This window comes from Polyodon spathula, unplaced genomic scaffold, assembly GCF_017654505.1.
Source record: "Polyodon spathula isolate WHYD16114869_AA unplaced genomic scaffold, ASM1765450v1 scaffolds_4015, whole genome shotgun sequence".
In the NCBI taxonomy this organism is placed as follows: Eukaryota; Metazoa; Chordata; class Actinopteri; order Acipenseriformes; family Polyodontidae; genus Polyodon; species Polyodon spathula.
The window spans coordinates 1,535-14,000 of record NW_024475472.1 but is presented as its reverse complement, the minus strand read 5'-3'; the positions used below and the strand labels follow the sequence as shown (position 1 = coordinate 14,000).

General features: G+C 37.7%; 2 protein-coding genes across 2 annotated transcripts; one reads left to right on the top strand and one right to left on the bottom strand.

Moving 5' to 3' along the window:
- Positions 1 to 5: 5 nt before the first annotated feature.
- On the bottom strand, positions 6 to 2,125 carry LOC121312585 (protocadherin gamma-C5-like; the record flags this gene model as incomplete). The annotated part of the gene is made up of 1 exon (XM_041244301.1): positions 6 to 2,125. A coding segment is annotated over exon 1 (1,593 nt), but the record flags the coding sequence as incomplete, so codon positions are not given.
- Positions 2,126 to 7,141: 5,016 nt separating this feature from the next.
- Positions 7,142 to 10,724, top strand: LOC121312586 (BRO1 domain-containing protein BROX-like; the record flags this gene model as incomplete). The annotated part of the gene is made up of 4 exons (XM_041244302.1): positions 7,142 to 7,233; positions 7,900 to 8,006; positions 10,209 to 10,305; positions 10,629 to 10,724. Coding segments are annotated over exons 2-4 (236 nt in total), but the record flags the coding sequence as incomplete, so codon positions are not given.
- Between the last annotated feature and the right edge of the window lie 1,742 nt (positions 10,725 to 12,466).

The following is a 12,466-nucleotide window of genomic DNA, read 5'->3' as shown; positions in this document are numbered from 1 at the left end:
TGGATTTGGAAAACTTTAATCTGCTCGTAGTCAAAGGATCGCATGGAGTAAATGTTCCCATTCTCCAAGTTAATGTACACATAAGAGGAAACTGATGTTTCTTGGATTGTGCTGTCCAAGACAGAATAAGAAAGCTGGGAGTTTTTGCCCACATCAGCATCAAATGCTGTTACAGAACAAATAGTAGCTCCGGGGGCATTGTTTTCTTGTATGTGGACTGTATATGAAGGTTGAGAAAACACTGGAGCATTGTCATTGACATCTGAAATACTGACAGGCAGGATTATACTAGAGGATAGTGGAGGGGAACCCGAATCAGTGGCTGTGACCGTGATGTTGTATTCGGGAACTGTTTCACGATCCAGGGGACCATCAGTTATCAAGGAGTAGTGGCCGTGAAAGGAAGACTTTAATTTGAATGGCATGCTTTCAAGTATCTGCATAAGCACCTCCCCATTGTGCCCTGAGTCCCGATCCCTTACACTAAGGAGTGCAATTACAGTTCCAGGTAAAGCATTCTCTGCAACAGGACTGGACATGGACGTTATTGTCAGCTGTGGAGCATTATCATTCACATCAATCACTTCCACTTTAATGCTACAAGATCCTTCCAAAGCAGGGCTTCCTTTATCTCTGGCTTGTATATTAATATCATACACATTGCCTTCCTCAAAATCTATGACACCATTTACTGTGATTTCCCCAGATCTGGGGTCCACATTGAACAGCTGACGAACTGTTTCTGACGTGTACTTGCTAAACAAATACAGTATTTCACCATTCAGTCCATAATCCATATCAGATGCATTTAGTTTTGCAACTATTGTACCAGTTGACGAGTTTTCAAGTAGGGTTACCTTTTCAACTGCCTTATCAAAGACTGGTGCATTATCATTTACGTCAAGTATTTTGATTATTACATTGGTAATCCCAGATTTCTGAGGTGTTCCTCCATCAAATGCAGTAAGAAGTAGATTATACACAGACTGTTTTTCCCTGTCAAGAGCTTTCTCTAGTACCAGTTCAGGAAATTTACTACCATCACTTTTTGTCTCCACGTTTAAAATAAAACAGTCATTAGGGCTCAGAACATAGGTGCGTAAAGAATTGGAGCCAACATCTGGATCCTGTGCGCGCTCAAGGTGAAATTGTGTTCCCGGTGTAGCAGCTTCTGAAATCTCCAACGATATATTTTTCGCTGGGAATTGAGGTGCGTTGTCATTGACATCCAGTATCTGCACTTCCACTCGGTACAATTCCAACGGGTTTTGAAGCACTAACTGGAGGTGCAGGGAACACGTTAAGCTTAACCCACATATCTGTTCTCGGTCTATTTTATCTTTAATAACCAAAGCTCCGTTCTCCGAGCTCACCTCGAAATACTGCATACTGGAATCAGAGACAATTCGCAGGTTGCGTTCAGAAATCTTTGCTACATCCAGTCCTAAATCTTTTGCAATATTTCCAACAAACGCACCCGTGTTTAATTCTTCTGGGACGGAATATTTAAGCTGACAGTAAGCAGAAATCCAATGACAGGAGACATAGAAACACAATACTTGCCAGTGCAAAGAGCGTTTCGTTTTACTGCATTCCATTGTGGAAAAAAAAAGAACTTCGTCAGATCAAATATATAGGTTAACATGTATTTATAAATCCATGGGATCTTGTCAAGCCTCCACTGTCAAACGGTAAGAGCACTAATTCGCACAAAACAGCCATTACTTAAAAAAACACTATAACGCGGAAATTTTGGAAAAATAAAATAAAAAAGGAAACAGAAATCCATCTCGTCTCACATGTATATCCAAGCACTGCGAGGTTGCGCTGCTTTACAAGGGGAGGGATAGTTGATCACTGAACAGAATCCAGCACCTTATTGGTGGACAGCGCCACGCATTTCCTCCAATAGCTGTTAAAGAATCTCTTAAAGGAATAGACTGTCTGAAAGGAGAAAGACTGCACTCCTGAATTACAGGAATTCGATGCTGTTTTACACCATGCATTTTTTGCATGTTGAAAACTTACATAATGTATTTAACTGTCGAAAATGCGATAAAGGAAATGGTTCAGGCACTTCTGACAACTTAAACGACAATAATAGCAACAAATAATACGTATTTGTCTGTATAAAAAATAAGTTTGTTTTAAAATACACGCAATGGATAAAAAAAAAAAAAAACATAAAAACATTTTGTTCTGTAATATTATGGTTCTGTCCTTGTAAATAAAATTCAAGTTTTACCATTGGAGGGATAAGTGTCTCTAAAACATTTATGATGAATGAAACGGAGTAATTAAACTTCGCCACCAGGTGTCGCAGTGAAGGCATCCTGATGCTCCCAGTACAATCAACGGTCTGTCCAAATCGAACTCACAGCGTTGCTCAGCATTTGACGTTAAAAGTAAAAGTAAATCACCACCTAAACCATGATTATTATTATTATTATTATTAGTATTATTATTATTATTATTATTATTATTATTATTATTATTATAAAAGTATGAAATTTGTTTAGGATGTACGACTACTAAATATTAATAATAATAATAATAATAATATAATAATACACTATAAATCATTAGGTATTAATTTACACAAGGTACAACTTGTGAATCCCTCGACTATAACGGGTAACCACTGAGTCTGAAACTGGTGGTATAAGTGAGGACAGTCCTGTCCCCTCTTTGGTTCCAGACATGTGTCACGAACCCTTCCATACGTGGAAGGTAGTGGTAATATGCGCCTTACTTAAACAGTTGACGACCGTATGAATATATTTGGGACGACTAAGGAGACGACAAGGAAGTTAGATGTAAATATACATGATGTATAGTAAGGACACGCAGTACAGTACGATTCCTTGTTAATTAAGCATTCTTTATTACTCTGTACGCGATTCCTTAATTAACCCTAACCCTAACCCCTAATCCTAAGCCTAACCCTAACCTTATTGTGACTGTAGTTGTCATAGCTGGCTTGCCGTTGTCTTTAGCTGCAACAAGAAGTTAATATGTTGTATATTCATCCTTAATTGAATGTGTAGTTATCATTTTGATCCACAATAAAAATATGAACTATAACTTTGGCACTTAAAGAGGAGGATCTCACGTCCTTTGCCTGTACTTAGATTTGAAAATGTTTAATGTGTTCATAGTCAAAAGAACTCTGGGTATAGACGACTCCAGTGTTGGAATTGATATTGATTTAAGGCATCAAGTTCATGCCCTGGACTGCTGTCCAGAATAGAATATGAGAGTTTGAAATTCTTGTCAAGGTCAGGGTCAAAGGCAGACACACAACAGACAGAAACACTATTCTCCCTAACAAACACTTCACATGAAGGAAGCAGAAATGATGGTTGGTTGTCATTGACATCAGCGATCTTTAGAGTTACTGTGTTTTGGGATCACAAATGAGGGGTCCTGGAATCAACTGCAGTAAAAGAAATATTGTACTTAGAAATCTTCTCTCAATCCAACAGTTCACTGGTGACCAGTGAATATTTTTTTTTTATATATATTCTGAAAGCACATTTGTTAAATGCCTTATCCATAATAACACTGTGTCTGTCCATTTTCATTTTATCTAATACAACTTGATATCCATTTTAGTTGATGTGTTACAAGTGTGTTCATATCACAATATGACATGTGTTTAATATATTATTAGAGTTAACTTATTGTGTTTTAAAAGGTTAAGTGATGTAATAAATAATTGTTTGAGAGCACTGTAAGTTCCCAATTGTATAGTTCACAGGAACACTTATTGAGTTTAATATATATATATATATATATGTATAATATATATATATATATATAATATATATATATATATATGATATAGTTTGTTGTTTTATACTAAATTATATTTATTATTATTCTATATTATTATTATTTATTTAGTATTAAACAATTTATGAAATACTTTTTGGTGTCAGGTGGCAGTCACAGTTAAGTCAATTGAAAACATTTCTCATTAGCCGAGGTGGATAGTAGATATCCTTGTTGGCGGTCTGTGCAAAGTGATAACCATAATGTGTAAAAATTTTACATTATTAATTAATTGGCTCGTTTACCTGATATTTGTTAATTTTTGGTTATTATTATCATTCATTGCTGAAGAGTTTTCCCTTTTATGGTCTAAGACGATTGACTGATCTGTATGTAACGTACCCCAAATACCCCGTGTGGAAAGGTTTGCCTAATTTAGTGGGGTAAACCTTGTTAGGATCGGATTTTGTCTCAAGGTAAAACAAGAATTTTTTACTTGTGTGGTGGGGAAACAAAAAACCCTTCTCGCTCCTTTAGCGGGTCACAAATTTAGATACAAAAAAAAAAAAAAAACAAAAAAAAAAAAAAAGCCAAAAAAATTTTGCTTGAAGTAAGATTATGTATGCGTTTAATAATAGTAGAAGTGTGAGTTACGAGTTGTGACGTTCACGTAATGAAGGGCATAATTCAGTGTGTTAAATGTCGTCGGGAACTTACATTATAGTTGACGACCCGATCACTTTGCACTTAGCGAGCGTGAGACTGTGTCCAATCTTAGTCACGTGAGAATCATGACCGAGATCTGTCGTGCGTGAGGTAGTGAGAATCAACGTACTTTATAGGCCCATCAGTGTTTAGCTGTATTTGCAGGTTTCTGTTTGCGTGCTTATATGCATCGTTAGAAGCACGTCTGAAATATCTGCCTCTGCTATTTCTAATGCACTTCACTGTTAATATAACAACAGTCACAAAAGAAATAGCTGAAATGGACGCTAGGGATATTATCAAGTAGCGAGTTATGTTACTGTAATTATAGCCATGTGTTTTAGATGTAGCATGGTAGTCTAATATTGGTTCATGGACACCGTCTTCTAATGATATGGTAACTGTAACTGTAGCTGACTGCACTGGCTCCCCATTATCCTTTATTTCTATGACAAGCCTCTGGGAGGGGTCATCTTGCTCAAGAACACCGCGTTTAGTCTTAATCTCCCCAGTATAAAGAGTCACAATGAACAAGGTGTCATCTGTAGCCTGTATAAGCCGATAGGAAACCCATGCGTTCTGACCACATTGCGTTCTGATCTTCAGAGTCTGCACCATGCCGTCACCTTAGTGACGAGGTTATCCCTGCTTTAGCAGAAACTGGGCATTTCTGATGACGGGAAGAGACCCCATTTCATCCAACGGAATATAAGGCAGGCGCATTGTCGTTTTGATACCAAAATAGACACACTGACGGTACACGATTGCTGCTGAAGGACGAGCCCTCGGTCTTTACCTGTACTTGGATATGGAAAACTGTTAATGTTCAATTCAAAGGAATGGTCCCGCATAAATGGGCTGCGTCTGAATTAAGTAAACATACGAGGAAATAGAGGATATCTTGTACCCTGGGTAGCTACACGAATACGGAGAGGCGCGGAGTTTGTATCCACAGTCGGATCAGAAGCAGAAACTGAACATAAAAGTCCCGGGACGCTGTTTTCCTTCACATCACAGAGTAGGATGGGCCGTGAGAAGCGCGAGAGGGTTGTCATTCCAGTCTAAAATATGACCAGTGATGATTTTTTCTTTGTTGATTGACGGGCATGAACCTCAAGTCTGTTGCTATGTATTGCCTGATGTTATACGGACAGAAACTGTTTCGCGATCTATAGCGTGCTGCATTCGTTAATCAGTTCATAGTGGTTTCGATAAAATGAAAGTTTTAGTTAATCAGTGGATAATCTGGAGTTACTTGAAAGTACCTTCCATCATTCCAGCATCTAAATTCTTTTTCGTCAACTACATACATGCTTATGATCAGCTTCCAAATTGATAGCATTTGTTCTGTCTGAACCGGGCACGAGACAGTGAAGTGAGAATGATTTCTGGAGCTGTATCGGTCAAGCTATAATTGCAATTTTAATTGCACAATGCCCTTCCATTTCTGGTTTCCTTGTCACTTGGAGAACACCATCAATTGTATAAAACTCTGATTCTTCGTGATCTACTTGCCCTTTAGCGTTTTATGTTAGTTGTTTGTCGTTTTATAGTAAATTTTAACTCGTTGAACAATGAACACAACACGCAAATAGTGAATGTATTGATCTAACAAGAATAAAAAAAGTTGAGTACCGCGGGCTAAATAGTCCATATCTTGAATCTTTTTGCTGTCAAACCAAATACAGGGTTAGGTCTTGTATATAATAATTTGTTTGATACCATAACGAAAATATTATTATATATTATTATTATTACTCATTACTCTCATAAAAGTAATTCTTCGGGCTTTTTACAACCCATTCAGGTTGTGGAGGGGATGCCACAGCTCTCAGTGAACAGGTATTTTGACTTGTAAACGACATAACGATGCATTTATATATGTTATAGATTGAATGTAGTAATATATATGATATAATATATATTATCATATGTAAGACAATTTGAGTCTCATAAGTACAAAAACGGGACAAAGTATTGCACAAACTTTAGAAGAAAACGAAGGAACTTCGGGATTGGGTTGAAACATCGACTACTGGTAAATATTGACATTACTAGGAAGAACTTAACTTTCACCGTCCTGCCAGTAAAGAATCTTATACCCCTAAAATTAAAAACGGAATATGGTAACTTTAAACAAGGTCAGAATTCAAAACTATGTATTATTTGTTTATTTAGCAGACACATTTATCAAAGGCAACTTACAGAGACTAGGGTGCATGAACTATACATCAGCTACAGAGTCACCTACAATGACATCCCACCCGAAAGACGAGCACAAGGAGGTTAAGTGACTTGCATAGTATTTCTACGAACGGCAGTCAGTGTGCACACAAGTCCATAACTTTTGGACCATTGTGGCCAATGTTACACATTTCTTTAAGCACTGGACCACACAGCCTTCTAGCAAGGTGTTTAACAGACACGCTTGTTGTAAATGTACCTGGCTTAGAATATATTTATTTATTTTGCATTATATTGTGGAACTATGAACAGGGTAGAAACTGAGGATGATCTGTATACTAATATTGTTTTCTGTCTTCCTTTGGATGGAGATTATTTTAAAGAGATTACATTTAAATCTGTATTTCCCTCTATTAAAGCGTACTTTTCACTCAACTAGAAGAAGAAATACTGTAGCTGTTCCAAGCCATGTACGCATTGGTTTCACAGAAATCCTTTGAAGGCCACCGCGCCTGTTTCCTTCAGTCTGTATGGAGTAGCTGCAAGTACTGGTGCTAATAAGATATGCAAGTAAGTCCTTGCTTTTGTGGCAGACTGTCCCCCCAGATACCAATATTTATGTAAACTAAACAGCAAATATCACAGGGTGACTGGGGGATAGCCAATATTGCCTGTTAAGACCTCTTGCCTACTAAATATCTTGGTAACTCTGAGTAGATAACTGTCCTCTCTTGGAGAATGGCAAGAATATTTAGTGAGCAAGTTGTTTTACAATTGACGTGTACCCGCATTGTCATCTATTTACTGCCAATGCAGAATGTATGAGTGGGATTTTTGTTCTTCGTTTGGGCCCCAATTAATAGAATGGTAAATGACAAGACTAGGTTTCTCCAATAAGCCTGTGAGTCACCATTGTAGAAATCCATTTCTCAAAATCATATGTTGCTTCCAGACTACTGAGCATCGGTGAACTTTTCTCTCTAGGTTGTTCTCATACTATCAATTTACAAAACAATCTGTTAGGGTTTATGCTTATTTTAAGTGGTGGTTATTGTAGGATTTTGCTTGTATTTTATATCATTGTTGTAATGTTTCGTCATTGTTTTTTGTAAAAATGTATCGTATATTAAAATTACCTGGGTTGCATTATTTTATAGCTGAAATCTGTTATCTTGGCTGAAGTGTTATATATTTCTTTTAGAATTATATTTTGGAATTACGTTGTTTTAATTCTAGTGACCTGAAGTCAGCACGAGCACGGCTGTTAGAACTGTTAACAGATGTCACCGCTAATGCTGAAATGATGAAAAATGCTACAGATGCATACTTCTCACTTCTACAAGGTTAGTCACCTATGCCTTTCGAATGCTTAGTTGGTGGTGGTGATGCTAGAATTAAGTTTCTAAATACCTAGGTCATCCAGTTCTAATTCAGATCTGATTTGGTTACTTGATTCAACCAGATTGAGAGAAAAGGAAATTGACAGTTTTCCTTTAAATAATATCCATCAATGTCTTGGTTGTCATCATTGTATTGGTGCACAAATTTTCATAAGGAGTTACATAGAAGTAATATGTGTTTTTTTTTTGCATGTTTTTCTGTTAGCATAAGCCACGTTTCCCAGGAGCAATTTGTAGGGTTAGATGCTAACAATATTGTTGTACCTTCTGAAACTTGCTATTCCTAATGTGAAGTGTCCAAGTTGTAATCCACAACAAGTTGTGGTCCCTGAAAATCGGCTTCTAAAAAATAAACACCTTATAATACATACAAAGGCACCTTAGCAAACGCTCCTACAAATCGATCAATCACCTGTTTGTACATCGTTACTGAGTGACTACTGTACTGTGTGCTGAGAAACTGACACCGACAGCACCAGACGGGTGACAGGAAAAAATTCTCTCACCTTGCCGACCACGAAGCTCCTTCTGAAATTGGCACCGATGACACAGATACAATGTTTATTTTATTGTTTTTTACATGTGTTGCTATTTTCAAAAATGCTGGCAGGTTTGTGGAATTGGGGCTTATAGTGAGAGATTTAAATAAATGTGAATTTACTACCTATAATAATTCATGTAGAAATGCGGTCTTCACTATCCTAATTTAAAGGAGGAAAGTTTCACTGTAACCCTCGGGATGAAATTTTTAGTTAGGTGGCTACATACAGTATTTTATTTTTTTTTAATTTGCAGTGGGAGAAAACCGCTTCAGCAAGTACAGTAGAATTTGCCACAACTGACGGACACTGAATCTACTAGGTTGGATACTATTACTAATGATAGAATAACAAATACAAAAGAAACAAAGGAAACGCAGATATCTTCAAGAAAGCTGGGGGACTTTATATAAATGGATTTGAATATGTGAAGGATCACCTTCCGTTTTGTCAGAACTCCCAGTGAATGTTTTACTTTTTATTCGTCTAGCCTGACACTCAGTAGGTGTGATATCAAACTGTCTTGTACATTGAAATAAACATATTCGACGCTGGAATAAAGAGGGGACGGTAACACTCAAGGGTCTCGCGAGGCGCCTCAGGTGAATTGCACCTATTATCAGTGATTGAAGCCTGGTTTTCAAACAAACTGATTACCGATTGTTATAAGAGAAATGTGTTTTAAAAAAGTAATGTACAGCTTCCAATCACTTAAAATATGCCAACAATAATGTAAAACACCAAGATACAGACAGCGAAGTCCCAAACTTTAAATGTGTTAAAGTTGTTTGTAGGTAAGAACTGAACTTTATTATGAATATATTGTTATGTTTTAAACATCGATAATATTCATTATGGTAGGCAACCAGCTGCCTTTGCTAATGACATCTTAAGTCATTTTTTTTTTTTTCCCTCCCCTCCTTGTGGTGGAGGGTTCACAACCTGGTATAAATCTCAACACTGAAAATGACTTTACATTTACTTCAAAGGTGCAACTTGTCTCAGTAAACATAAAACATCAAGAAGTTGGATTGGAAAGTTGAAGGGAGGCTTCAGTTCTGAGTGACTGTTTTGTAAGCATTATTTGTGAGTGCTTATTCACCACTGCTACACCCCGGACATGTTTCAGTTGAGAAGGACATGTTTAATGACAAGACTTATAGAACGTGAGAGTACTATGTGCACATCTCCTATTTACACCGTGTACCCAAAATTAATGGAGTGTGTAGCACTGCTGACTTGTGACTAGTCCAGATTTGATTCAAGCTGGTCTAAAGCGCGTAAGTGGAGCCCAACCCTTCAGTGCTAGAGACCCCACAGTGACCTTTACAGTGCATTGTTTTGCATGTTGAAGGGCAGTCACGATTGTCTGCACTTGGTTGACTAGGAAAGTGGTCACGTAACAATAACGACAACTTATTAAAGTTATAAGACTTGGTGGTCCATAGGAAAGTGGTCCACTCTCTCAGAGTCTCTTATCTCAAGTCATATTTACTCTTCGAGGATTCCCAGATTCTCGCTATAACAGGATGTCCGAAGTTCTCAGATAGTATTCAAGTATATTAGGTCCTGTTTGTCGACGCGAGTAAGTCGTATTGTCCTACAGGCTTCATACTTTCTCTGGATGGTACAACACAGGAAAACAAGCTGCGCTTCATTCAGAATTTTAAATGGACTGACACCTTGCAAGGGAACACTCCAAGGTAATACCGGAATGATGAATTATCAGTTGCTGCATATACACAAATTACTTCTCTGGCACTATTTGTTTCACAAGCTTAACATTTATAACAATGATTATATGTTCTTCAAATGTTAGTAAGTAATTACAAGTCAATCTGTTACAAGGTCACACAGACAGTGAATGCACTGTTGAGGAACCATTTCTACGGCAATTTTTTTTTTTTTTATATGTTATTTTTATAGCTTTATATGCATTTTACTGGAAATTAATTGGTTTTAATGCTGGATGCAAACTGTATCTCATTTTTCATGTGGCTATGCTGCTCATTTCCTTTTTTTGTAGTGCACAGCAGGATGCAGTGTTTGAGCTTGTCTCAATGGGGTTTAATGTTGCTTTGTGGTACACAAAGTTTGGGTCTAGAATGGCCGGAAAAGAAGAGTGAGTATCAAAGCAGTGAGTTACTGTTCATTGTACATTTCTGAGTCTTGTTCGATTTTATCATCGAGACGACAAAACGAAGGACAAGTGCATATTGATATTGTACGTTTTCTTAACGTGTCTTCGGACTTTTGACCCCGTCGAACCGTGAGACAGCTATGGAATCCACTCTTACGTGACTTCACTTAAATCCGAGGACTGACCCAGATTTTAATATATGTATATATATAGATATATATTACTCAATTATATATATATATATCTATATATATATATATATCTCTATATCTCACAGTGCCTTGCAAAAGTATTTAGACCCCTGACCAATTCTCTCATATTACTGAATTACAAATGGTACATTGAAATTTCGTTCTGTTCGATATTTTATTTTAAAACACTTAAACTCAAAATCAATTATTGTAAGGTGACATTGGTTTTATGTTGGGAAATATTTTTAAGAAAAAAAAAACTGAAATATCTTGCTTGCATAAGTGTTCAACCACCACACATTAATATTTGGCAGAGCAACCTTTAGCTGCAATAACAGATTTAAGTATTTTGCGGTAAGTATCTACCAGCTTTTCACACAGCGTCTGTGTGATTTTGGTCCATTCTTCTTGGTAGGTTTGCTCCAGGTTGTTCAGGTTGATTTGACGACGCTTGTGGACCGCATTTTTTAAATAGTGCCACAGATTCTCAATAGGATTGAGATCAGGACTTTGACTGGGCACTGTAGGACATTCACCCTTTTTGTTCTGAAGCCACTCCAATGTTGCTTTGGCCTTACGCTTGGGATCATTGTCCTGCTGAAAGGTGAATTTCCTCACAAGCTTCAGTTTTTTAGCAGACTGAAGCCGATTCTCTTACAATATTTTCCTGTATTTTGCTCCATCCATTCTTCCTTCAATTGTAACAAGATGCCCAGTCCCTGCTGATGAGAAGCATCCCCACAGCATGATGCTGCCACCACCGTACTTCACTGTAGGGATGGTGTGTCTTGAGGCATGGGCAGTGTTAGGTTTGCGCCACACATAGTGCTTTGAGTTTTGGCCAAAAAGCTCTATCTTGGTCTCATCTGACCACAAATTCTTTTCCCACATCACAGCTGGGTCACACTCATTCTTTCTGGCAAACTCCAGACATGCTTTAAGATTGGTACTTTTTGAGTAACTGCTTCTTTCTTGCCACCCTCCCATACAGGCCAGTGTTATGCAGAGCTCTTGATATGGTTGACTGGTGCAACCATTACTCCACTCCCAGCCACTGAACTCTGTAGCTCCTTCAAAGTGATTGTTGGCCTCTCTGTGGCTTCTCTCACAAGTCTCCTTCTTGTTTGAGCGCTGAGTTTTGAGGGACGGCCTTTTCTTGGCAGTGCCTGGGTGGTGTGATGCAGCTTCCACTTCCTGATTATTGATCCAACTGTGCTCACTGGGATATCCAAACACTTGGATATTATTTTGTACCCTTTCCCTAATCTATGCATTTGTATTACTTTATCTCTAACTTCTGTAGAATGCTCTTTGGTCTTCACTTTCCTTCAGATTCACAGCCTTACCAATGATCCTTCAACAGTGGGATTTTTATCCAGAAAATGTGACATCAACTTTAATGGTTCACAGGTGGAGGCCAATGGTAAGGTAACTGTGTCCTCGTTAGGGCAATTTCTTTCATCCGTGGAAACTGGGAGCTTCCACAGCACAGGGGTTGAATACTTATGCAAGCAAGATATTTCAGTTTTTTAT